General features: G+C 40.6%; 1 protein-coding gene across 1 annotated transcript in view; it reads right to left on the bottom strand.

Moving 5' to 3' along the window:
* Nucleotides 1–24694, bottom strand: part of NSMCE2 (NSE2 (MMS21) homolog, SMC5-SMC6 complex SUMO ligase) — a 262790-nt gene that overhangs the window by 211920 nt on the left and 26176 nt on the right. The window contains exon 3 of the mRNA XM_081950604.1: nucleotides 16466–16572. Within this exon, the coding sequence (XP_081806730.1) occupies nucleotides 16466–16572 (107 nt within the window). The remainder of the gene's footprint in view (nucleotides 1–16465; nucleotides 16573–24694) is intronic.

Raw genomic sequence — 24694 nt, 5'->3', positions numbered from 1 at the left:
TAGGTCCTATATCATTCTATTGAGCTTGTCTGACACTCCCTTCTTTTTCTTTCCTTTTTATTCATTATATCTTCAAGAATCCTGTTCTTTCTGTCACTTGAACACCTTACTTGCATCTATCTGACTATATCACTATATCACCCTACCAGCCTGTATAATTTAAGGTGGGGGAAAGGGAGCATCACATTGTCCTACAAGAAGGGAGTGATAAATCCTTGCTGATTTACCGTGAATCACTCAAAGAGCTACTAGTAGATCCTAATCGCATTTCCCTGCTTTAATTAATTTGTCTCTAATTCCTGCTGGTACACAAAAATGGGAAGGGAATGAACAGAATCAAATGGAGATAAGAAAAGAAAAAGTGTATAGCTTTCAATTCCACTTGCTGATTGGCATCAACAAAGGATTTTATGACTCTTCTATAATTATCTACAAGTCAGATAGGCAGAGAGGGAGGAGTAACGCTCCTTGGTATGAAACTGGAGTCATGTATATGCATTGATAAGTACTTTTGAATTAGCACCAGGTAGCCAGGAGCTTTTTAGAATGCAAGTGCCATTACTCAATTACTGCAGATATCCCTCCCATAAAACCTATATACAGTATAAGATTACCATATGTTAAATGACTCTAATTCAAGATTTCCATCTTTTCAACTCAGAGGTTCTGTGAGATTTTGACATTCTCATCTTCAAGATTCTCACCCAAACCCTGAAGGAAGATGTTCAAACAAGACAAACTTCAAGATTAAAAAAGCCAAAACTAATTAGAGATGAAGCTTTTTGCCAAAAGGCAAAATACTATACTCTGGTTTGGGAATATCAGCATTTACACACAGCATATTAAAAGACTATAAGATTTAAGACTGGCATCAGAAGCCCCAAAATTCTGTGGGTTCCCACTACCTTTTCCGACCCCAGTTGGAGAAAAATATAACAGAAGATCTTAAATAGACTTTTTAAAAAAGAAAATGAAGGGGGGGGGGGGAATTAAATTCCACCCCAAGGAAAATCTGAACATTCCATATATACCCTGTTTCCCCCAAAACAAGACCTCCCTGGATAATAAGCCCAATCGTACTTTTGAACGCATGAGCTAAAATAAGCCCTCCCCCGAAAATAAGCCCTCCCTGAAAATATTTCAACACAGCAGCAGCCATGAGGTGACCACACTCGCCTCAAAAATAATAAGTCCTCCCTGAAAATAATGCCAAATACTTATTTGGGGGGGGGGAGGTCAAAAGAAAATAAGACCCTGTCTTATTTTCAGGAAAACACGGTGTGCATGAGATGATTCAATTTGCACTGCGATTCTCCATGCAGCTCCTCAGGCCCCAAGCAGGAAAGGTAGCTCCATATTATAAAAAACCCATATTACTGTATATAATCCGTAGTTCGTTCGTTCTGTTGTTTTATACTTTTTTGCATTAAAATGTACCAGTCTATAAATGTATTCCACTGTTTTCTTTCTGTGCTATAATATTATACTGTAATATTGTGTATTTTCAAGTGGAGAAGAAAAAGGGGAAAAAATTAAAAGTTACAGAGATGAGAAGAATAACATTTAGAGAGATGAGAAGAATAACATTTAAAAGCTCTGTAACTTTCTTGCAAATGCCAAAAAGGCATTAGTTAGCAATTGAGAATTATTGGCTTAAGTGGTTTAAAGTGATTAAGCCAAGTACAAGGCACCATAACAACTTGCACTTCCTATCCTCGGAGGCAGAGAAATACCCTATAGACCTGTAATTCACGACTGACACAACGAATTCACAGGGGCACTGGAGGGTCATAACGGGGACCAGTGGAAAAAAATTAGGTAAACGTAAAGGTTCCCCTCGGACATATGTGCTAGTCGTTGCCAACTCTAGGGGGCGGTGCTCATCTCCGTTTCAAAGCCAAAGAGCCAGCGCTGTCTGAAGACGTCTGCGTGGTCATGTGGCCGGCATGACTAAACAACGAAGGCGCACGGAACGCTGTTACTTTCCACCAAAGGTGATCCCTATTTTTCTACTTGCATTTTTTACGTGCTTTCGAACTGCTAGGTTGGCAGGAGCTGGGACAAGTAACAGGAGCTCACTCCATTACTCGGCGCTAGGGATTTGAACCGCTGAACTGCCGAACTTTCGGATCGACAAGCTCAGGGTCTTAGCCACTGAGCCATCACGTCTGAGACTCTAAAGATGCTGTGAACCAAAAATCTTTGGGATCATCTGTTATAGATTGTAACTACCGTTATGCTCTGTTTGCAAAAACCATAGAAACATCTGGCTCCCAGAAGCATCCAAGAAGCATCCAGAAAACAGGATGTTGAGCTAGAAAAGTCTTTGACTTGACTTATTAATGCTCTTTTTGTATCTATTTCCTTACACTTCATTGCAATCACCCATCTCTTTGTGGGTCAGGTGTATTTATATTCCAAAAGAGATTTTGGGGGCTGTTTGTGTCCAATCAATACAAAAACGCACATGCATTTTGGGAATCCACAATCATACACACACAAATACTCACACAAACATATGTGGGAGGCCCCAAATCAATAGAAGAGAATAACTGGAGTTCAGGGTTTAACTGTGGAAACATTTGCTTGCAGACGTTTCATTACAAGACTAAGTAACGACATCAGTACATGTCCTGGAAGTGATCTGACAACTAGGTAACAATATCTGGCACTGATGTTATCTAGCTGGGTTATAAAATCTCTGCAAGTAAGTTCAAGGATATCAAGGATTCCATAGAAGTCAAGACTATTCATTCTTTTTTTCCTGCATTCTGCTGTGTTGAGCAAGTGATTCTTAGTTTCTCCAACTTTTTCTTTCCTTTCCTTTCCTTTCCCTTTTTTTTTGGGGGGGGGGGTGGTCAATAGCTTTATTAGTTATCCTCTTATCTATCTACTTCTCCCAAAAATATCTTCTCCATGTAAATATAATCCTTGCTACACTTTAAGCAATGAATTCTTGCAAAACAGTTGAAATCCACGATGGCTCCAGATAGCATTATATCAGTCTTTGCAGAATTTCTCAATGTATGTGGTAACATTGGGAAAATCCAGATTAAAAAATTATTCCCAGGGAATGATGGTAAAGAAAGGCAAAATGAGCAAAAGCCAAAAATATTGGCCCCAAACATATCCATTGTAGAAAGCATATTCAACTTCTTCAATGTGGCTTATTAGTTTCTATAACTTTGAATGTGCATTATTAGTCTACGTAGATGTAGGATAGGACTACATGTGTCTACTTCCAAATACACCAAGTATTCCTCAAAAAATTTCCAACAAAATGTACTTTTTAGGATGGCATAAAGAGAAAAACATTAAATCCACATGGAATAATCATGTGTTTAATCAGATGAGTGCAGACCTGTTTGACAATGAGATAGGCAGCATATAAATTCAATGCATGAATTAAAAATAAACTATTTAATTTTACATTTCAAACTTAAAATTCATTTCAATCGGTATTCGATGGAGCTGAGCATTCTTTGCACAGGGCTCTTGAATCCTTAAGGCCTTCAAAATACTTTATACATAGTCCTGGTAGTCTTCAACTTATGATCGGCCATAAGTTCCAAGTTATGACGGACCTCTCCAGGAGTACTTACAAACCGGTTCCGCACTTCCAATAGCCACTCTCAACTATGGTCACGTGACTGCATTTAAATGCTCAGCAACCGACTACGGCCATTTGCAGCATCCTGCAATCACATGACTACATTTTACAACCTTTGGTTTTTAAAAAAGGCATTTATTTCTGGGTTTTGTCAAAAGCATTCCATAGCGAACAGTTGGTTCGCTTAATGACTGTGTCAGGGTGCTACGTGAGTTGCTCAAAGGCAAGTTAACCCTGACCTATGCAGGACAAACGCTTAAGAAAAACAATTTCAAGGTTAAATATCAGGCCCAAGTATTTTTTTAAAAAAATATAGTCCTTATAGGTTTGGAAAACTGTTTCTATATCATACCAAGATAATGGGAAAAATAACATAGGAATGTCTCTAATCTGTTACTAAGCATCATGACACCAGAATAATAAAATGTGCACTGAAATGTCATGATACACATCCGCCATCTTGTACTCGGGCCATGATATTTGCATGCAATTAACTTAAGTAATAATTACTTAGCTGACCGTGTTTGTGTGCCTTCAAATCAGTTGGGATTATTGGAAACTATCTGGACCTGCAGTTACCTTGGCAAGGTTTTCAGGAGTAGTTTGTTTTTGCCTTCTTCCTACAGTTGAGAGAGGGAGATTGGCCCTAAGTCTACAGTAGGACTAGAATTCGTAGTCACCCAGTTTCTAGGCTGATGCCTTAAGCACTACACCAAACTTGACTCTCTGGCTCATCTGATGACATCACCAAATTGTCTCTCTAGCTCCTCCTATGCCACGCCCAACTAGATGGTAGCACCTAACCAATGCAGTCTGATCTCAAAAGACTAAGCACGCTCAAATCCGGTTAATTTTTAGATAAAAGGTCAATCAGAAAATTTCAAACAGATCCACTTCTCTGCCATTTCCAACAAAATTACATGGATGGGACTATGAAATTTTATTCAAACTATATCGCTAACATTCCCCACACAACCAATGTTATAACGCATAATTCCAAGAGGCTACATTTGGCTATAGAAAATGAATGAATGAATGAATGAATGAATGAATGAATGAATGAATGAATGAAGCAAGCACTTTTGAAAAAGAACTGAATTAACTAATATTTAACTGGATTTTTAAAAAATGTAATTATAAGGGTTTACCCCATTTCTCATTATTGTTTTGAATTATCCAATACAATGGACAACTTGCTTTTCATCATGTAATGCGACACATTTGACATCTAACATATTTACCCATTTTGTCCTGGATAGGAACTTTTTTTAATGGAACCTAGAGACTTGCTTGCTATGTTTTTAAAGACTTTAGACCAGGGGTGTCCAAACTTGGGAACTTTAAGACTTGTGGACTTCAACTCCCAGCTCTGCTGGCTGGGGAATTCTGGGAGTTGAAGTCCACAAGTCTTAAAGTTCCCAAGTTTGGACACCCCTGCTTTAGACAGTATTTTTAAGAAGTGGTTTTGCTAATATAGCCAGAGAAAAGCAGGCCACCTGTTGATTGAGGAAAGCTATGGTTCTAAGACGCAAAGTCAATTTGAAAGTGTGCTAAATGAGCTACTTGTTTTCTGGGTCCTAGTTTGAAACTAAATTATCAGAAACAGGCTGTATTCCAGGGCTAATGCTAATTTGAAAATAAATATGTCTTCCACAACGGTTACTCCATATGGTCTGGCTCATCTTTTTCTATTAAAAAGTAAAAGTAAATTATTACAAAAATTGTGTTGTTTTTTTCACCAGCTAAAATGCTTGTCCCACAACAGAAGCATTGTTGACACAGAACCTCTATGTCAAAATACATCCCTGGAACAAAAGGTTAAAGTCCTCTACAATATTTCATTTGTATAGGGATTTCAGTCACAATAAAACAAAGTGGTGACTCAGAACTGAACACAAATCCACTAATGTGCATTAGTCATTCAACAAAACAAGGCACTAAGAGTTTATAGAAAATATGTTTGAAGAGGGAAAGGAAGATAAAAGACAGTAACCTAGCCCATGAGCTGTGCAGAAGATAATGTAAGATTCTATCCTTGCAACTTATCAGAACTGTCCCCTTTTTATCAAACTTTTATAAATATACTAGCTGATAATCTGGCGTTGCCCGGGTATTTATTTATAAGGGGGAAATGTCCAGACCAAACATAATTTCTAATGTTGGATTTTCCCCCTTACCAGAGGGAGCTCTTTGTGAAATACTGTGAAGCTGTTACCATGGTAACGCTACTGAGCTGTACAGTAGAAGCCGTTTTAAGGCACAACAGGCTGTATCTGAGGTGTGTTAGGGGTGCCTTACCCCTACAATATTTTTTTCCAGAGAGTAACCCTATCTTCCTGAAAGAAAGCTGACCCAACTCACCTGTCAAACATATACAGATAGTACTTGACGTATAACTGCAGTGGAGCCCAAAATTTCTGTGGCTAAGCAAGACAGTAGTTAAATAGGTTTGGACCCATTTTATGACCTTTCTTGCCCAAGTTGTTAAGTGAATCACTGGAGTTGTTAGTAACACAGATATTAAACGAATCTGGCTTGCCCAATGAATTTGCTTGTCAGAAGATCGCAAATGGTGATCACCTGATCTTGGGATACTGCAACTGTCATAAATATGAGTCCGTTTCCAAGCATGCAAATTTTGATCACATGACCACAGGGATGCCACAACAGCAGTACGTGTGAAAAAACAGCCACAAGAAATTTTTTTTCAGTGCCATTGTAACTTCAAATGGTCACGAAACGAATGGTTGTAATCAAGGACTATCTACTGGGACATTCTTGTTGCTTTCTTAATCATTTTTCTTTTGCTGATGAGGGAGTTAGGATTTGGGGGCATCAGATAAGGAGCTTTGGAGAACCATTGCTGAATCCAATAGCATCCCTATGGATTTCCTAAGAGTATCTCTGCAATTACACAGGGTAGATGTCTATGGAGAGTCTCAATCATCCAGGGTGTCAGGCCTGCAGCCATCTTTTCTTTTGGATCTCAGGCCTGCCACACTTTCTACTATTATTCTACTATGCATTTTCTATTGTGGGAAAATGGGAGGGGGGATTATACAAAGTTGGATGATATGTAGCCATAACAAAATTCTTTCTAGAAAGCCAAGGTCATCCTTTGCCTCTGCACCTTGCTGAAACTGGATGAGTGGAAGCTGCCAGCGTGGCAGTGGAAGATTGGACCATGTGATGGACTTGTGGGTGTGGGTGCAAGATCTTGAACTTTCAACTGGGTGGGAAAATCGGGAAGCTTTCACACCTGGGTTTTCCCAGATGTGCCAACATGGCTCTCTTAATAAATTGGGACTTTGAGGAATACTTTGCCTCGGAGTCTGATTTACTTTCGGATGCTATTAGGAACCCTGACATTGGACATGGTTGTTCCAAAGGTGCTTTTTCAAGAGGCAACTGGACTTTCTGGTTTTTCTTTGAAGATGTTTCGCTTCTCATCCAAGGGGAGCTCAGAGCGGAAGAAGCTTCTTGGATGAGAAGTGAATCGTCTTCAAAGAAAAATCAGAAAGTCTAGTTGCCTCTTGAAAACACACCTTTGGGATATACAGGGTAGGTTATTCATTTGCCACCTCTTCTTTAATATCAGCTGGATTTTCTCAGGAGGACCTCTCCTGGCATTAAACCATTTCTAATTCCATTTTCAAAATGAAGATAGCGAATGCTGAATCATTCAGAATGCAAGTCTCAGTTTGCACTTCCTCAAAATAAATAAACAAATAAGATCAGCTACTTATAGACTGCATAGGGACAGAAGGGATTTGATCTCTTTAGGAATTCAGAAATGTAAGCAAACTGGATTTGGAAGATGAAGCTTGCAGGGGCTTTACGTTTACTAAAGGATTCAAACTGTTTTGAAAGCAGCTTTGGTGCCTCAGAGCTGGAAGGATTTTTCAGCACGGCAAAATTACTGAAATTGAAGGATTTCTTTTAAAAGCTGTAGCACTCCCTGACATAAAAAGGAAAACAGTAATAGAAAGTATTATCTCTCTCCCATTTTCAGAAATGAGAGTAAGGATGCAAAGCAAAATTACTACTATACTGTATGTTAAAGCAGAAAACATTTTTCGGAAAAAAATCTATCTTAAAATAAAGTCATCCCTAATTCTTTACAACATTATTTAGGATTGGGAAAGCTGGTGTACATCATAGACTATGTATTTCAACACATTAAACCAACTGTGAAAACACCAGATCAGAATTTGAGATAGTTACATCTCAGAACAGTATTATTTATATATTTGTTTGTTTTCACATTTCTAAACTTCCTGCGCTCATTAAAAAAAAGTCTCTTTATGCCTCTGTCTATCCTTTCCCATTCTTTAAAAGTTTGATTAATTTCCCATTCTTTTAAAGTTTGATTAATTTTCAACCAAATTTTAAAAACTAAGCACACTGCCAAGCAAAACAACAGCTTCTGATATAATTGTTTTCCCAAAGATTACCGCTTTGATTTTCCTTGTGTTCCAAAGAAGCAACAAAACTTGATGAAGTATATCCAACTTGCCTTCCGATAAACCAGTGTTTTTTCCAACTTGGCAACTGGAAAATGTGTGGACTTCAACTCCCAGAATTCCCCCAGTCACCATTCAGTCGGGAAATTCTAGGAATTGAAGTCCACACACCCAGACAGTGTCGGCTGGTGACCCCCCAGGGGGAAGGCCTTCTCTATGGGAGCGCCTTCCCTCTGGAATGAGCTGCCCCCGGAGCTTCGCATAATCCCTGACCTCCGGTCCTTCTGACGCGCCCTAAAAAGTTGGCTTTTCCAGCAAGCCGGCCTGGCCTGTTAATTTTATCTAATTTTTTAAATGTTATTGTAATATTAATTGGGTTTGTTTTTTTGGGATATTTATTTAATTTCCTTTTAACTTTTGTGATATGTGTTTTTTAATGTTGTACGCCGCCCTGAGTCCTTTGGGAGAAGGGCGGCATATAAATCCAATGAAATAATAAATAAATAAATAAATAAATAAATAAATAAATAAATAAATAAATAAATAAATAAATAAATAAATAAATAAATAAATAAATAATAAATAAATAAATAAAAAAAAAATAAATAAATAATCTTTCAGTAGCCAAGTTTGAAAATCACGGGGATAGAGCAATGTTTTGAGACACAAGCAATCATTTCTTTAATGTGGAAGGCCATCCACAAACCAAAATCAGCCCTGCACACTGACCCAAAAGGATTGCAATCATTTACAGTTTACATCTATTTTTACTTTAAAATAGGAGTAAATTGTACTGTCAATTATGCACAGTTCTGTGCACAGTTATGCACAGAAAATACATTAGGGATTCCAGATGAGCAGCCAATTGTTCAAATAAACAGCCTTTTTTCTACAATATATCCTTGTCTCCATTTTTCACGACCAAACACATTTCAGGTAGTCCTCAACTTACAACCACAACTGAGCCCAAAATTTCTGTTGCTAAGCAAAGCATGTGTTAAGTGACTTTTGCCCCATTTTATGACCTTTCTTGCTCAGTTGTTAAGTGAATCACTGCGGTTGTTAAGTTAGTAACCCAGTTGTTAAGTGAATCTGGCTTCCCCATTGACTTTGCTTGTCAGAAGGTCGCAGAAGGTCGTCACATGACCCCAGGACACTGCAACCGTCATAAATATGAGTCAGTTGCCAAGAATCATATGACCATGGGGAAAGCTGCAATGGTTGTAAGTGTGAAAACTGGTTACAAGTCACTTGTTTCAGTGCCGTTGTTAACTTCAGTCACTAAATGAACTAATGTAAATCAAGGACTGTCTATATGTTTTGTGTGTGTGTGTGTGTGTGTGTGTGTGTGTGTGTGTGTGTGTAAGTTGGATATCCGTGCTTTGCGACAAAACTATGTGATCGGGCAATGCAGGAGAAATCCGGTTCAATCTATTGGCTCAGTGGTGGCGGGGATTGAAACACCTAAGGGAATATCGTTGCCGCCGCCTTGAGTCCGGAAGGAATTCCATAGGTGGAAGGGGTAGACATTTTAGTGAGGTACCAATGTTTAGTACTATAAGGAGCCCCAGACTGCTTCTGAGTGAAGGAGTGGAACATCTGCCAGTTTGAACTGAGGTAACGGAATGTGAGGCAACCGGCAGTTGGAACAGAGTTCTTTTCAGGTGGGTAAGGGGAGTAGAATTCCTTAGCAACCAAGCATATTCATTACTGTATAAGAAACACTAACTATCTGATGGTCATTTCGAAAAATCCTTTCTTAGCGAGTACCTAGAAGCCAAGAAGAACATACGTGCCAAATTTCAAGTTTGTAGGCTTTACGGTTTTGGAGATTTTGTGATGAGTGAGTGGTACTTGCCTTTTATATATATAGATGTATACATATGTATATGGATTTTTGCATTTAAAACTCCCAACGTCTATGAAAATGAGAATAATTTGGTTTCAACAGTCTTCCTTGGTAACCTCCATTCTCATATTGTTCAAGATGAGTTCCTCTATATCACTCCTTCGCTTCCCTTTCTGTCTCCTCCCTCCTCATGCAACAATGATTCCTATCTGGATTTGTTTTGCAAAACTTCCAGGTTCCAAGTGTTATACAACAAAGACTGCTGAGGAAGCATTAGCAAATTTCCCACCAGAAGTCGCATTTGCATGAAGAACCAGAGCACCACCCAAGCTATTGCCCATTCAGCAGCCAGCCAATCTCTTGCATCACACCACCAACCCCATCATTTGATGGCTCATACTGTTACACAGTCACAGGGTGGCAAATTTTGTGGCTGGCATCAAAAACGCATCAGCGCTTCTTAACAAGATGCTTTTCTTGTCCCTTCCATGTCCCAGAATATTGTGGAATATTGTCTTCTCCATGAAGGGAATTTATTCCAGTAACACACTTTGTAATTAACCGATCGATAATGAGAGAGATAAGATCAACTGTTGCACCTTTCAATAAACTGTCTTTTAACTTCCTGAGACCATCCAACATGTCCCGTTTTAAGACACTAAAACTCCGGCTTTGTATTTGGACTGAAACTCCCAATGTGCAAAACGGGAAAGTTGTTTGAAAGACTACAGGGAGGGCGTGATTAGTGCGATTAATGAATCCTACAAAATGGTTGCATTGTTCAAATTGCTCCATTTGAAGTAATATTTCCATGGAAAATATGGCAATTGATTCCAGCTCAATGGAAGTAGGCAATGAAAAATTTTAAGCATCGCTTTTTGTATGTACATTAATAAAATATTACAGCAAAAAACAAAAAGAATGTATTTATGATTTAAATTTATGGTTAACAAAAACAGAGTCGTTATAGAAAGCAAAATAAACAAAAATCTGCCATAGATACAGGTGTTCCAATATCTTGTCCTTTTAGTGTTGCTATGACCACATGCATGTCATTCAATGACATTATATTTTTGCTGAAATGTAAACAGCAAGTCTCTTTTTAAAATGTATACTGTGTACAAATATAATGTGTATATTCTTTATAAAATGAATATTTTTAAAAAACAATTATATTTTGATAGAACCCTCCATGTCTCCATTTTGCACACACAAAGATTGTCAAAAACCATAACTGTGTATACGTTAGCCTCACTTTAACTCAATTCTGGGACACACTAATTTTAACATCGTATTTCAATATTCAAACTTGCAATATGGATCCTTCTCCTCAGTCAAGCATTTGCTCTTACCCGTAGAATAATACATCTAAATTCTTTTTGCGCTCCCATACATTATCTTACAAGATTATTGTGGGCTCCTTTTAGTTTAGAAACTTTTACATTTTAGGACATTTCAGTGCAAGTTGTAGTAAGGACGCAGAAATTCATTTCAAGAGTAGTAAAATATAAATAATAAAAACATGGAATTGAGTACTTGTAGGAGGAGTAAGCCATACTGCAGATAGTTATGCTTTAAAGCAGGGGTTCCCCAACACACACACACACACACACACACACACTCCAGTTCGTGGCCTGATGCTGGGCTTCAGGCTGTTCAGAACTGGGCCATAGAAGGGGTGGGTGAGTGCACTCTCCCCCCACCTGCCACCCCTGCTTCTGCCAGTCTGCCCAGCCAGAATGATGGTAGAACGCTGTTTTAAAGCTAGGCCAAATCACTATGCTACATCTACTGGTTGATATCATGACAGCTGACAGGATCAGTATTATTAAAATATATCTCCAAATACAGGTATCCTTGACCTATCATTAAACAAGTGTTCAGAGTTACAACAGCTTTGGAAAGTTTGCTTTCTGGCCCGTAAAGTATTTCTGGACGTCGTAAAATGTTTTTGTTCCCTCCCCCCACGCCCACCCCGGCTATTGTGTTCACACGACTGTGATTTCGGGCACTTGGCACTTCACATTTACAATTGGTTGTGGCATCCTGTGGTCACATGATCACAGTTTATGACATTGTTTGTTGATTTGCAGCATTTTTCCAACAAAAAATGTCCATCTGGGAAATGGGTTCACATTTACGACATGATCCACCTAATGACTGCTGTAAAAACAGCCATAAAATCTAGTCCGGTCACATGGGCGCCTCGATTTATGGCTGTTACAATTTACGACATAAATTCTGGTCCCAATTGCAGGCATAAACTGAGGACTCCCTGTCCTCTATCCTCTGTCCGGAGCTTCTTCCTTCCCTTTATGCTGCCCCATGACAAAGAAAGCAATGAAATGAAAATAATTTTTGCTACTGGTTATTGAAATAGTTAAGAGCTGTGTTCACATCTCTGCATATTTCTTAAGATAAAGCTAAAGGTTCCCCTTGACATATGTGATAGTTGTTCCCGAGTCTAGGGGCGGTGCTCATCTCCGTTTCAAAGCCAAAGAGACAGCGCTGTTCGAAGACGTCTCCATGGTCATGTGGGCGGTATGGCTAAATACCAAAGGTGCACGCTGTTACCTTCCCATCAAAGGTGGTTCCTATTTTTCTACTTGCATTTTTACGTGCTCTCGAACTGCTAGGTTGGCAGGAGCTGGGACAAGTAAAGGGAGCTCACTCTGTTACGGGTTGCTAGGGATTCGAACCGCCAAACTGCCGACCTTTCTGATCGACAAGCTCAGCGTCTTAGCCACTGAGTCACCGCATCCTGCATATTTCTTACACTTCCCCAATCTGATGCCCTCACGATAGGTTGAAAATTCAGGTAACTGCAGTTCCATCATACATTTGTCTGGCTCTCCCTTGCAAAAGTCTAGATCAGTATTTCTCAAACTTGGCGACTTTAAGTCCTGTGGACTTCAACTCCCAGAATCCCCCAGCCAGCATAGCTGGCTGGGGAATTCTGGGAGTTGAAGTCCACAGCACTTAAAGTCGCCAAGTTTGAGAAACACTGGTCTAGATTATACAGTAGTCCGTTTTCAATATAAACTATTGCATAATCTTAGCTTGTTTGAACAGTGCGACATTTTAAATCAGGGGTGTCAAACTGGCAGCCCATTGGCCGGATGCATCACATGCAGGCCACGCCCATCCCGGCTCTGCAAAGGCCAAAACCCATCGTGAGACGCCACGTGACACGATCGAGTTTGACACCTGTGTTTTCAATAAATGTAAATTTTTCCTCCTTTTGAAAAATTAAACTAAATAGATGCCCTTAAGCTAGGGGTGTCAAACTCGTGCGCTCACGGCATCATCACATGATGAGACTTTTTCCCTTTGCTAAACCTGGCATGGGCGTGGCTAGCGTGTGATGCATGTGGCCCGCAGGCCGGGAGTTCAACAGCCCTGCCTTAAGCCCATCGCTTAAATTTCTTAATTTAATATTGATCAATCTGAAGGGGGGGGAAAGGGCGGGGGGGGGAGAAATAAAAAATAACCTAAGCCTACTAAAAAAAAAAGAAGTAACAGAAGGTGGGTTACCGCCAGGTAAGCCAAAAGGAGCACAGAAGGGAGTTTCCATTTCTGCTCCAACAAAGGGTTTCCCAAAGTCAATTGTTCAAAATATTATAGCAACTCAATTGCTTATTTCTTACTCAATGAGCGCTGAGTCAATCCAATGAGGATGTTGGTGTGGCTCACCTGCCCTTTTGCTCTTACAACAGCTTAAGTCAACAAAAACCTGGCTTTCTCAGCTGCGCACCTATACATTTCGCTACCAATCTTTCATTTTCGACAGACCCTTTTTATTGTTTTATAAGTAGCAGGGGTGAAGGATTATTTGAGGTAGAGGGAGGGGAAAAAAAAAAAAGAAATGCAAGCTCTGGGAACCAGCAAGTGATCTCATGATTACTTAGTCAACACCCACCGATCTGCCAAAAACAGCTACTGCGGCTGCTCATAATGAATGCCACTAAATGTGATTCCTGTAAAGCAATCATGCTGACAGGGTCATCCGAGGCCAGCTCTTCATCAAAACAGCCTGGGTAACACCATCCATGTAGAATACATCAAACTGAAGGGTTCTGCCTAGGATTTTTATTAACAAAACAAGAGAGAACGGGCATTTTCTGCCAACACCTTTGCCGAAAGCTATGAAAGAGCAGGAACAAGCCCATGGGCCTTTGCCCTTCGCTTTCCCACCCTTACGTTGTAGGGCAAAGGCCTTGCCCCCCCCCACCCCCAAATTGTCAGAACAGCCAATCCTTCTCAATCTGTGGCAACCGTATCAATAACCAGAATTTCATCGTCCTTTCTCACAAGTCAATGTGATGGAACAGAGGCTAAGGATCTTATTCTGAGCTTGGTTGTTTCCTTGCAGAAGTTTCATTACCCAAATTAGGTAACATCAGCTCACTGATGACGTTACTTAGTTGGGTAATGAAACTTTCTGCAAGGAAACAACCAAGCTCAAGGACCCCTCATTTCAAGCCTGAGCTACAAATATGCTCCTTTATCTATTCATCTCTTAAGAGCCCGGGTGTCAAACTCACAGCATCACGTTGCCGTTAAGTGATGTTTCCTGATATATATTTTTTTGCTTCACGGAGCTGGGGTGGGCGTGGCCTGCACGTGATGCATCTGGCCCGCAGACCGCCAGTTTGACACCCCTGTCTTGGAGTCTTTAAGACATTTAAGGGATGTGGAATCTCTGGAAGAAAGGACTAATCCAGCTTGCCAGTGAAGCTCTGAAGAAGCATATCTGAAGACACGGCTTTGGCGTGTTTCTGGCTACAGCTCTTTTCACCATGTCAAATCCACCTCCATGCCTCTCACCGCTTTCTGATCTATCCAACCCAACTCTCTGATCTCCGGCTTCAATCAATCCTACAGTTTTTGCAATACCACCTGGTTACCCAATTTTATTGGCCAAACCCAAACCTCTAAGACAGGGCTGTTAAAGCCATGGGCCGCGGGCCAGAGGAGTCACACGCCCATGCCTGGTTTAGCAAAGGGGGAAAAAGTCGTGATACGTCACATCATGACGCTGTGATGACGAGACTTTGACACCCCTGCTCTAAGAGATTTGGTGCTGTCAATTATCAGGAAAGTCTCTGAATTGTTAATATGCCTCCCCTTAACTCTATAACCTTCATGTCTACATATTATAATTGCATCTCATTAAATAGCTCAGACATCCCCAGCCTGGTTCTCTGTAGATGTGTTGAGACTACAGCTCCCAGAATTCCTTAGGTCCCTGGCTGTGAGCTGTAGTCCCAGCATAGCAACATGGTCGTGGTTTGGGAATGGATGGAGTTGGCGGTGTCTCAAAAGTTTCCTAGCACAGTCACCGACATTTCCCTTTATTCTACCACATTTTTTCTTTCTCTTTAAATTCTCATCTTCCATATATAGCTACTGTGTAAAAAGTAAAGGTAAAGGTTCCCCTCGCACATATGTGCTAGTCGTTCCTGAATCTAGGGGGCGGTACTCATCTCTGTTTCAAAGCCGAAGAGCCTGTCAGAAGACGTCTCTGTGGTCATGTGGCCGGCATGATTAAACACCGAAGGCGCACAGAACGCTGCTACCTTCCCACATAAAGTGGTTCCTATTTTTCTACTTGCATTTTTAAATGCTTTCGAACTGCTAGGTTGCAAAAGCTGGGACATGTAATAGGAGCTCACTCCATTATGCAGCGCTAGGGATGCCGACCTTTCTGATCAACAAGCTCAGTGTCTTAGCCAGTGAGCCACCGCGTCCCTTACTACTGTATATAGCTCCCCTAACCTCTCCTTTCCCCCATCCCAAAGGATTTTTTCTTTTATTTTGCACAGTTTCAAGTACTTCATAATTCCACTGAAGTGTTTGAAACAGTTCCAGAATTTTATAGAAGCTTGCAAAAGTATGTCACTTGTTAAAATCCAGAGATTGATACAGAAGAAATGATGAGCTCATATAATATATTGAATAACTGAAAGGACATTTTCCAAAATGTGTTCCATTGACTCCTACAATTCAGATTAGAGAACTTGACGGGGGTCTCCAAGAGACCAGGAGCAAGCCCCACCCCACCCACGTTCAAAGTCAGCAAATTTTCCATCACTACAGCTTTAGCTCTTGGATTCAAGGACTTAAAAAAAAACCCTAACTAATGGTTGACTTAAATTTTTTTGAAAACCTTTGACTTAAGGTGCTTCAGATACACTTCCTAGGGAGATCAGTTTTATTCCAAGTTACAGGGAAGGAAAAAGAAAAGAATTCCCACATCTTCCTTAGCCACTATCATAGATCAGCTTTAAAATTAAACCGGGCACGAGAAAACAAATGGTTCTCATATAGGCAGGGCAGATCCTGGCCACTGTTCTAAGACACAAAAGGTATATGTGAATACAGTACCAGCTTCAGTGACTCAGTTCCTAATTCACTATCACATGTCAAGAGAAGAAAAGTGATCTCATACTATTCGTTAATCATTAGAGTCTTTCAAACTCCAGTTTGCTTTCATGACATGGGAAAGCTATAAAAGCTGGACTAAAGATCAGCCACATTTACCTGATTTACTGTATCTTCAACAGCTTGCACATAATGACTCAGTTCTCTGTGCATAACAGCATATTCCAACATCACTTCTTCCATTGTGTTAATTTCTTCCGGGTCATCTGCAAAATAAAAGTTTACTTAATTTAAAAAGAAAAAAGAATTTGCTCTTTCAGACAACTAGAATCTGAAGATGTTAAGAGAGAACCAAATAGAACAAAACATACTAAATGTACGCAAGGAAAAAAAAAGCAGGGGAAATTGAAACATGTAAAAACTATTTCCCTAAATGCTGCATTGATAGAAAAATGGATTAAGTGGCTTCTTTTTGAAGGCCAGATGTAACCATCATTGATGTAGATCACAAACAGGCTCTTTTAGTGATGGTTTGAGGGAAATTATCATGCTCTCTCCCTCGTGAATTTCAAATACAGGTAGCCCTCGACTTATGACCACCATTGAGCCCAAAATTTATGTTGCTAAGTGAGAAATTCATTAAGTGAGTTTTGCCCCATTTTGTAACTTTCCTTGCCACAGTTGTTAAGTGAATGTTCCAGTTAACGTGATTGTTAAAGTGAATCTGGCTCCCCCATTTGACTTTGCTTATCAGGTCACAAAAGGTCCCCGAGGACATTGTAAGCGTCAGAAATATGAATCAGTTGTCAAGCATCCGAATGTAAATCACATGACCATGGGAATGCAGCAACGGTCATAAGTGTGAAAAATGGTCACAACTCACTTTTTTCAGTGCTGTGGTAACTTTGAATGGTCACTAAATGAACTGTTGTAAGTCAAGGATTCCTTGCACATTTTGATGGACTCTGTCTCAAAAGCCATTTGCCTATCTTACTCTACCAAATTCTTCCATTAAATGTCTGTTTACAATTTATGATACAGGTGAAATCATGCAAAAGTTCATTTATTTCAGTAATGCAACTTAAAAGGTGAAACTAATATATGAGATAAACTCATTACATGCAAAGCAAGATAGTTCAAGCTGTGATTTGTCATGAAAACCCCAAATCCGCAATCTCAGAAAATTAGAATATTGTGTAAAAGGTGCAACATTCTAGGCTCAAAGTGTCCCACTCTAATCAGCTAATTAAGCCTTAACACCTGCAAAGGGTTCCTGAGCCTTTAAATGATCTCTCAGTCTGGTTCAGTAGGAATCACAATCATGGGAAAGACCGCTGACCTGACAGTTGTGCAGAAAACCATCATTGACACCCTCCATAAGGAGGGAAAGCCTCAAAAGGTAATTGCAAAAGAAGTTGGATGTTCCCAAAGTGCTATATCAAAGCACATTAATAGAAAGTTATGCGGAAGAGAAAAGTGTGGAAGAAAAAGGTGCACAAGCAGCAGGGATGACCGCAGCCTGGAGAGGAATGTCAGGAAAAGGCCATTCAAAAGTGTTGGGGACTTTCACAAGGAGTGGACTGAGGTTGGAGTCAGTGCATCAAGAGCCACCCCACACAGACGGATCCTGGACATGGGCTTCAAATGTCGTATTCCTCTTGTCAAGCCGCTCCTGAACAACAAACAACGTCAGAAGTGTCTTACCTGGGCTAAAGAAAAACAGACCTGGTCTGTTGCTCAGTGGTCCAAAGTCCTCTTTTCTGATGAGAGCAACTTTTGCATCTCATTTGGAAACCAAGGACCCAGAGTATGGAGGAAGAATGGAGAGGCACACACTGCAAGATGCTTGAAGTCCAGTGTGAAGTTTCCACAGTCTGTGTTGATTTGGGGAGCCATGTCATCTGCTGGTGTAGGTCGACTGTGCTTCATTAAGTCCAGGGTCAACGCAGCCGTCTACCAGGAGATTTTGGAGCACTTCGTGCTTCCTTCCGCAGACAAGCTTTATGGGGATGCTGACTTCATTTTCCAGCAGGACTTGGCACCTGCCCACACTGCCAAAAGCACCAAAACCTGGTTCAATGACCGTGGGATTACTGTGCTTGATTGGCGAGCAAACTCGCCTGACCTGAACCCCATAGAGAATCTATGGGGCATTGCCAAGAGAAAGATGAGAGACATGAGACCAAACAATGCAGAAGAGCTGAAGGCCGTTATTGAAGCATCCTGGTCTTCCATAACACCTCAGCAGTGCCACAGGCTGATAGCTTCCATGCCACGCCGCATTGAGGCAGTAATTGCTGCAAAAGGGGCCCAAACCAAGTACTGAGTACATATGCATGCTTATACTTTTCAGAAGTCCGATATTGTTCTATGTACAATCCTTATTTTATTGATTGCATGTAATATTCTAATTTTCTGAGATTGTGGATTTGGGGTTTTCATGAGCTACAAGCCATAATCATCATGACAAATCACATCTTGAACTATCTTGCTTTGCATGTAATGAGTCTATCTCATATATTAGTTGGCTTGCTGCATTAAGATTAAAGTAAGTAACCCTAAATAAATAAATTAAATCAAAATAGTGCTGTGCCAGGATCACAGCTGCAATTCATGGTCTACTATGGTTAAACATTTCATGGAAATCAATTGTCTTTTTCAAGGTACATGTAAATATACAGCTATTCAACTTTCCATACCATTAACATCGGCACTCATAAGTGCTGCCATAAGGGCTTCTCTAAAGACGGCACAGTTCAACTGTGGAACTCATTGCTACAAGATCCAATGAATATCACCAACCATCTTGTTGGGGCTTGGAAGTTAAGGAGAGTTAGACCTGTTTAAATACTAGGATGGGAGACCACCTGAGAAAAGTTATGAGCTAGACTGTAAAATTAGAAAGTTGGATCCCATAAGCTGGCAATAACCACACCTCCATATTGCTACCAAGTATAGGTAAAGCTTACTGAACAAATGGTTGTAAGTTATGGACTGCCTGCAAATTTGGATATTTACTTGTAATCTCCAGGAGTTGAGCCTCCCATGAAGGACTTTAGAAGAGGATTAAACCATTCATGAGGGATTAAACTAACAGTAACTACCAGTCTTTAGATTTAGTAGCTTATTGTACCCAAGTGAGGGTTTGCAATGTGTGGACTTCCTAAGAGACATCTGGTTTTCCCTGTGGTAACAAAAAATGGGACAAAAAAAAGCCCTCTGTTAAATGCTTATACTGCAATAGATTTGCTTGTGGTACAGTGGTGGGTTGCTAGCCGGTTTACTACCGGTTCTCTCGTGCTCGCACTCAACACTTCTGAGCATGCGCAGAAGCCAGAGGTGGGTTGCTCCCATTTCAGCCCGCTTCAGCCGAACCGGTAATGGAATTCAGGCCTGGGTCGCAGAACCAGCAGTGATCCAGGTCTGCCACACCCCCAAAGCAGATCCCTTGCCGTCACTGGGCTGCCACCATTTTGGTTTTTAATAACTGCGCATGCACTGTTCACTGTAAATTATTCTGCACATGCCCGAATAACAATTTACATTGAACAGCACACATGTGCACAGTGTGCATCTAGCGCATGTACGAGTTGTCCGCGGGTTGCAAACTGGCAGTAAATCCAGCAGCAACCCACCCCTGGCAAAAGCTTCTGCACAAATGCAGAAGCATCTGGGCGGGTGGGCGGAGCCAGGCCAAACGGGGAGTAACCCACCTCTGCTGTGGTTGGTCTGGGGAAGGCTTAACAATAGTGTGTTTCCAACTAATGGGAAATGCCCAACTGCACCAAGATATACAGCTGCCAACTCGGTTGGTTAATCAGAGAAGGACAAAATGCGTCCCTATGGAAATTATCTTCAACCTGCTCTCCAGGAAATAGGAGTTAATGAGCCTGCAACTCACAATTGAGTATAGATTTAAAATCTTTCTCTTCCTCTCTCGGAACCATCAAATCTCTAACAGCAGAGTACAAACCAGAAAGATTTACAGTGAGTTTCTCTAGCTCAGCTTATTGTCAAGACACTAAGGAGTTAATATAGAGAATCTTGGAAACTGAATTAATCCGAAACTCTTAAAACTAATTATTAGTAAATCAATTAAAGCAGGACCTCTCAAAGCTGCCTGAACCTCTTTTTACTAGAATGCAGGACAGATGGGGCGGCTAATCATTATTTTCCTAGCTATGATTGACTCTGAATTATCCATCTGCTCATCATTAATTATAGCTTGATAGATTCCCATTTCTGTTTTAGCCCCCAGTTCTCTCTCATATCAAACTAAGATTGATAGTAGCACCATTTTTCTTAATCTGATTGGAAAAAGAAGAAATGGAAAGAAGACTTTTCTTTCCAGTTTGTTTGCAAAATTAGATTTCTTAATTTTAAAATGACAACATGTGAATATGAGCCGAGGATGGGACAGCATTCCATTGATAACACTATTACTTTCATACATTTTTTCCTGAGCATGCATGTAAAATTCTTGGTTCCTTGAACTATTTTTTTTTCATGTAAGAAATAATTTTAGTCACATTTTTTGCATTTGAACTGTAGAGGTATGTGAAGTGCTGAGATGATCATAAGAACTGTTTCCTAAGAGGTTACATTCATCCAAGCCATTACTTGGAAGAAAAAACATCTATATTTTTGATTCCCACTTTATCTTCATAAACCCACAAGAGAGTGTTGGGAGAAATGTCCTTCTGGGTTCAGTTCCAAGTGGGGGAAAAGACACTGGAAACATGGAGGCTGCTTGGAAAGATGGTTTAATGGTGGACAGGATCACATGGCTTGAGTTCCTGAGCAGAAAAGGGCCGAGAACCTGAGAGTTCCTGGGTTTTATGCCCTCTCTGGGCACCACTTCTCTGTTTCCTGTTCCTGTGTAAGAAATGTATTCTGATTGGTTGTCAGACTCGCAGGGGCCGGGGGGGGGGGGTCTTAGCTAACTTTGTAGTTTGTGTGCTAAGTTTGGTTGAAACTTGGTGGGTGATGCAATGAAGGACCATGAGATGGGGTAGATCTTGGTTATGTAGAATAGGCCAGCTCAGGCCTTAATGGCCCATTGACAAAGGGGGAGGGGGAGGGGCAGAGTTTCTGCCTCTCTGAGTTTCCACTTCTCTTTTTAGGAGAAATATTCTGCCTTTTTAATATTTCCTAAAATATTTCATTTTGTAGGAGAGTGGTGGGTTTTAACTAACAAGAGTATGGGTTAAAAATACACAATGATCTGAAGGGAAGCAAACAAACTTAATTTTGCCCACTGTACTACACCAGCTATTCACCAGCTAGCTTTGAAATATTTTTAACTCTTATTATCAGCCCCCATTATATTGTTCACCACTATCAAAAAGATAATTCTTTTTTTTTTACTATATTTGCCTATGTAATTACAGAAGTAACATTTCTGTCATAGGCATAACAGACATTTTCCAGACTGCATTTTTACATGTTGTGCAACCAAAGGTTTACAATTCTTAGGCAACCCCAGCTAATGTATTACTCAGAACAACATTTCCTTGGTTTTATGCAAGAAAGATTTTGAGAGAAAGAATGGTGTGTGTGTGTGATTTCAGTTACCAACACCTAATCATTGAGCAATCAGGGTATTTAGTGCAGAAGTTGTATTTAATGAGTCATCATATTGCTCCAGAAATATTTAACAGAAATATGAATGCCCTCTCCTGCGGAACTATGGTTGAAACTATAATTAGCCCCCATTCTTTTAAATGTCATCCCTTATAAAATCAAATCTGAGTCAGCATTTTGTAACCCAACAAAAACAATAAAGGTTTATCCAAATTGGAATAGCATCAACCAGAAGCTGTGCTTTGCCCACAAAACTGAAGCAAATCATAAGATTTATCTTTCCACAAGAAAGGAGAACCTATGATTTAAAAATCCAAACACATGTCTTTTAAGCTGACTTCTCACCTTTCCTCCAAATAAACCCCTTCTCCATTGCAACATATAATTTGGTATTGTTTTTTTTTTCATGGAAAAGGCATGTACACGGTACAAAAGTCCAGAGTGAGCTTCCTTTCCCATTGAGCAATTCCTTTTCTCAGTAGAGTCCATGAACAGCAACACACAAACAAGACATTTCCTAGCCAGGATGCTAAAGGTCTCTTCAGTGCTTTCTTAGCTAGCTATAGCATCCCAAGCAAAGCATAGATCAGGGGTGTCCAAACTTGGCAACTTTAAGACTTGTGGACTTCAACTCCCAGAATTCCCCAGCCAGCAGCTGGCTGGGGAATTCTGGGAGTTGAAGTCCACAAGTCTTAAAGTTGCCAAGTTTGGACACTCCTGGCATAGATTCAGCGCCTCATATACTAATTATAGCAATGTTTCTTGGTCACTTTCAGTTGTGTGAATTTCAACTCCCAGAATTCCCTAGCCAGCACTCTGGGAGTTAAAGCCCACACATCTCAAGGGCAAGGTTGAGAAACACTGTAATATAGCAATCTATCTTACTGCCTTGCTCACCTAATGTTCCTCCTGGAAGGTCAAATCCTCCGATGAGTTATCTTAAACAAGGCTGGGTTCAATTACTAAACAGGATTGCAGCAATTCTTTCTAACTGGGACTAACTTTAGAAACACCTTGGAATCATGCAAAATGTAGCACAAACATTCAGTTTGTGCAAACTGCTTTTAAACTGTTTCCACATCCATTTTTGGGCTCAGTTTGAAGTGATAGGCTAAATCAGGGGTGTCAAACTCTAGGCGGAGTGCTTAGATCTGGCCCACGAGGCCGCCCTGGAACAGCAAAGGACCGGCCCACGGTGCCTCTGCCAGTGAAAACGAAGCCCGGGAGGGTCGCACGTGGCCTCCCTGAACTCCCTTTTCGCTGGCAGACAGCTACAAAATGCCGTTGCAACTGAAAACGGAGCCAAGGCAAGCCACACACAGCCTACCTGAGCTCTATTTTCTCTGGCAGAGGACTGCAGGAGGCCATTGCAGCCGAAAACGGAGCCTCAACGAATGACGGTGAGATGGCCACGCCCACCTGGCCACGCCCAGCCCCCCGAGATCAAACACAACCCTCATACGGCCCTCAGTGAAATCATGTTTGACATCCCTGGGCTAAATCCTCACAACCTGCCTGACCCACAAAGATTCCAATCACTTTTTAATGTAGGATGTGGCAATTCAATCTATAGAGTTGGGTTTACAATTCAGCATGTTGGGCAAAGAAAATGGGTTCAAGGACAAAACAAGGGATAAACTAATGGGAGAAAAACTTATCTTGTGAATTACAGTCATGGAAAACCACTGAAGATTTTTTGATGTCTAAGCATATTACTTAGTGGAAAGTTGTAGGATCCAATCTGGTTGGTCATTGGGATCAGAACAGGGGTGGGTTCCAGCTGCTGCTGGTTCACTCAGGGACGCACTATGTGTGCATGCCCAGTACTAAAAAAATTGCTTCTGCGCATGCAGACCATCTTCAGGGAACTTCTTTCCAGCAATGTGTGTGCTGGTCTCTCTACTAGAGAGAAGTTCCCTGAGGATGATCACCAGCATGAGTCCAAAAGCTTGGAAAACAAAACCTCTGGTCCCAGTGACCAGCCCAGATTGGATTCTGCAACATTATCCGAGGGCATGTATATTTGCCTTCATTCGTTGATAAAAAGTGTACACTTGAGCCTTAAATTCATCCACTGCTATAGATAAAGAGCCTTCTCCAAGGTAGCATCACAATTGCATAACTATCTCTCTGGGGAAATTCCTAAGTCTCTTTTCTCCTCTTAAATGGACTGTGAAACCTACTTGATTAGGACAAGTAGTGTGAACAATATCAACTTTGTCAATTTCTGTATGTAAGATGGAGAAGGGACATCATCTTATCTTTTGCTTCAGGCATCAAAATATCTTGAGCAAGCCTGCTATGACAACACTGTATAAACATAAATCCCATAATTATGTGTTGAGTGAAAAGTTTTCTTTTGTCAAACCTACTTGGCCAATTTTATTCTTTTGTATTTATATAGGTATTGTCAATTTGAGGCAAGGCGGCTGCATGTTTTACAGCAATGTTTCTCCAATCTGTTCATTGGAGCTCATTACAGAAAATTGGACCTTGTGGTTTGTAAACTGTATTTTATGGATTAATGGGACATGCGAACCCAGGAACTGTGCTTATGCAACAATGCTTGAAGCAAACTATGATTAGCCTAATGTGTGCACACAGCCAAAAGCACAAGAATGTAATAAGTCAAAGGCTAGGAGCCTCTTTCTCCAAAGGATATCTGAGTCTCAGACTTGGAAAAAATGTCACCCATGGACATCCAGGTGAAGTTGCAGACATCAGTCTCCAGAACAAACTCCTGTCTCTTCCTGTTCTTACCTACCTTTCATGCAAGTTGCTTTCCTATGATCCTTTGGGAAGCAA

Source organism: Natrix helvetica (genome assembly GCF_964273705.1).
Source record: "Natrix helvetica genome assembly, chromosome: 4".
NCBI classification, from domain to species: Eukaryota; Metazoa; Chordata; class Lepidosauria; order Squamata; family Natricidae; genus Natrix; species Natrix helvetica.
Note: the sequence above shows the minus strand (reverse complement) of the source record. Positions and strands in the feature narration are given on the sequence as shown.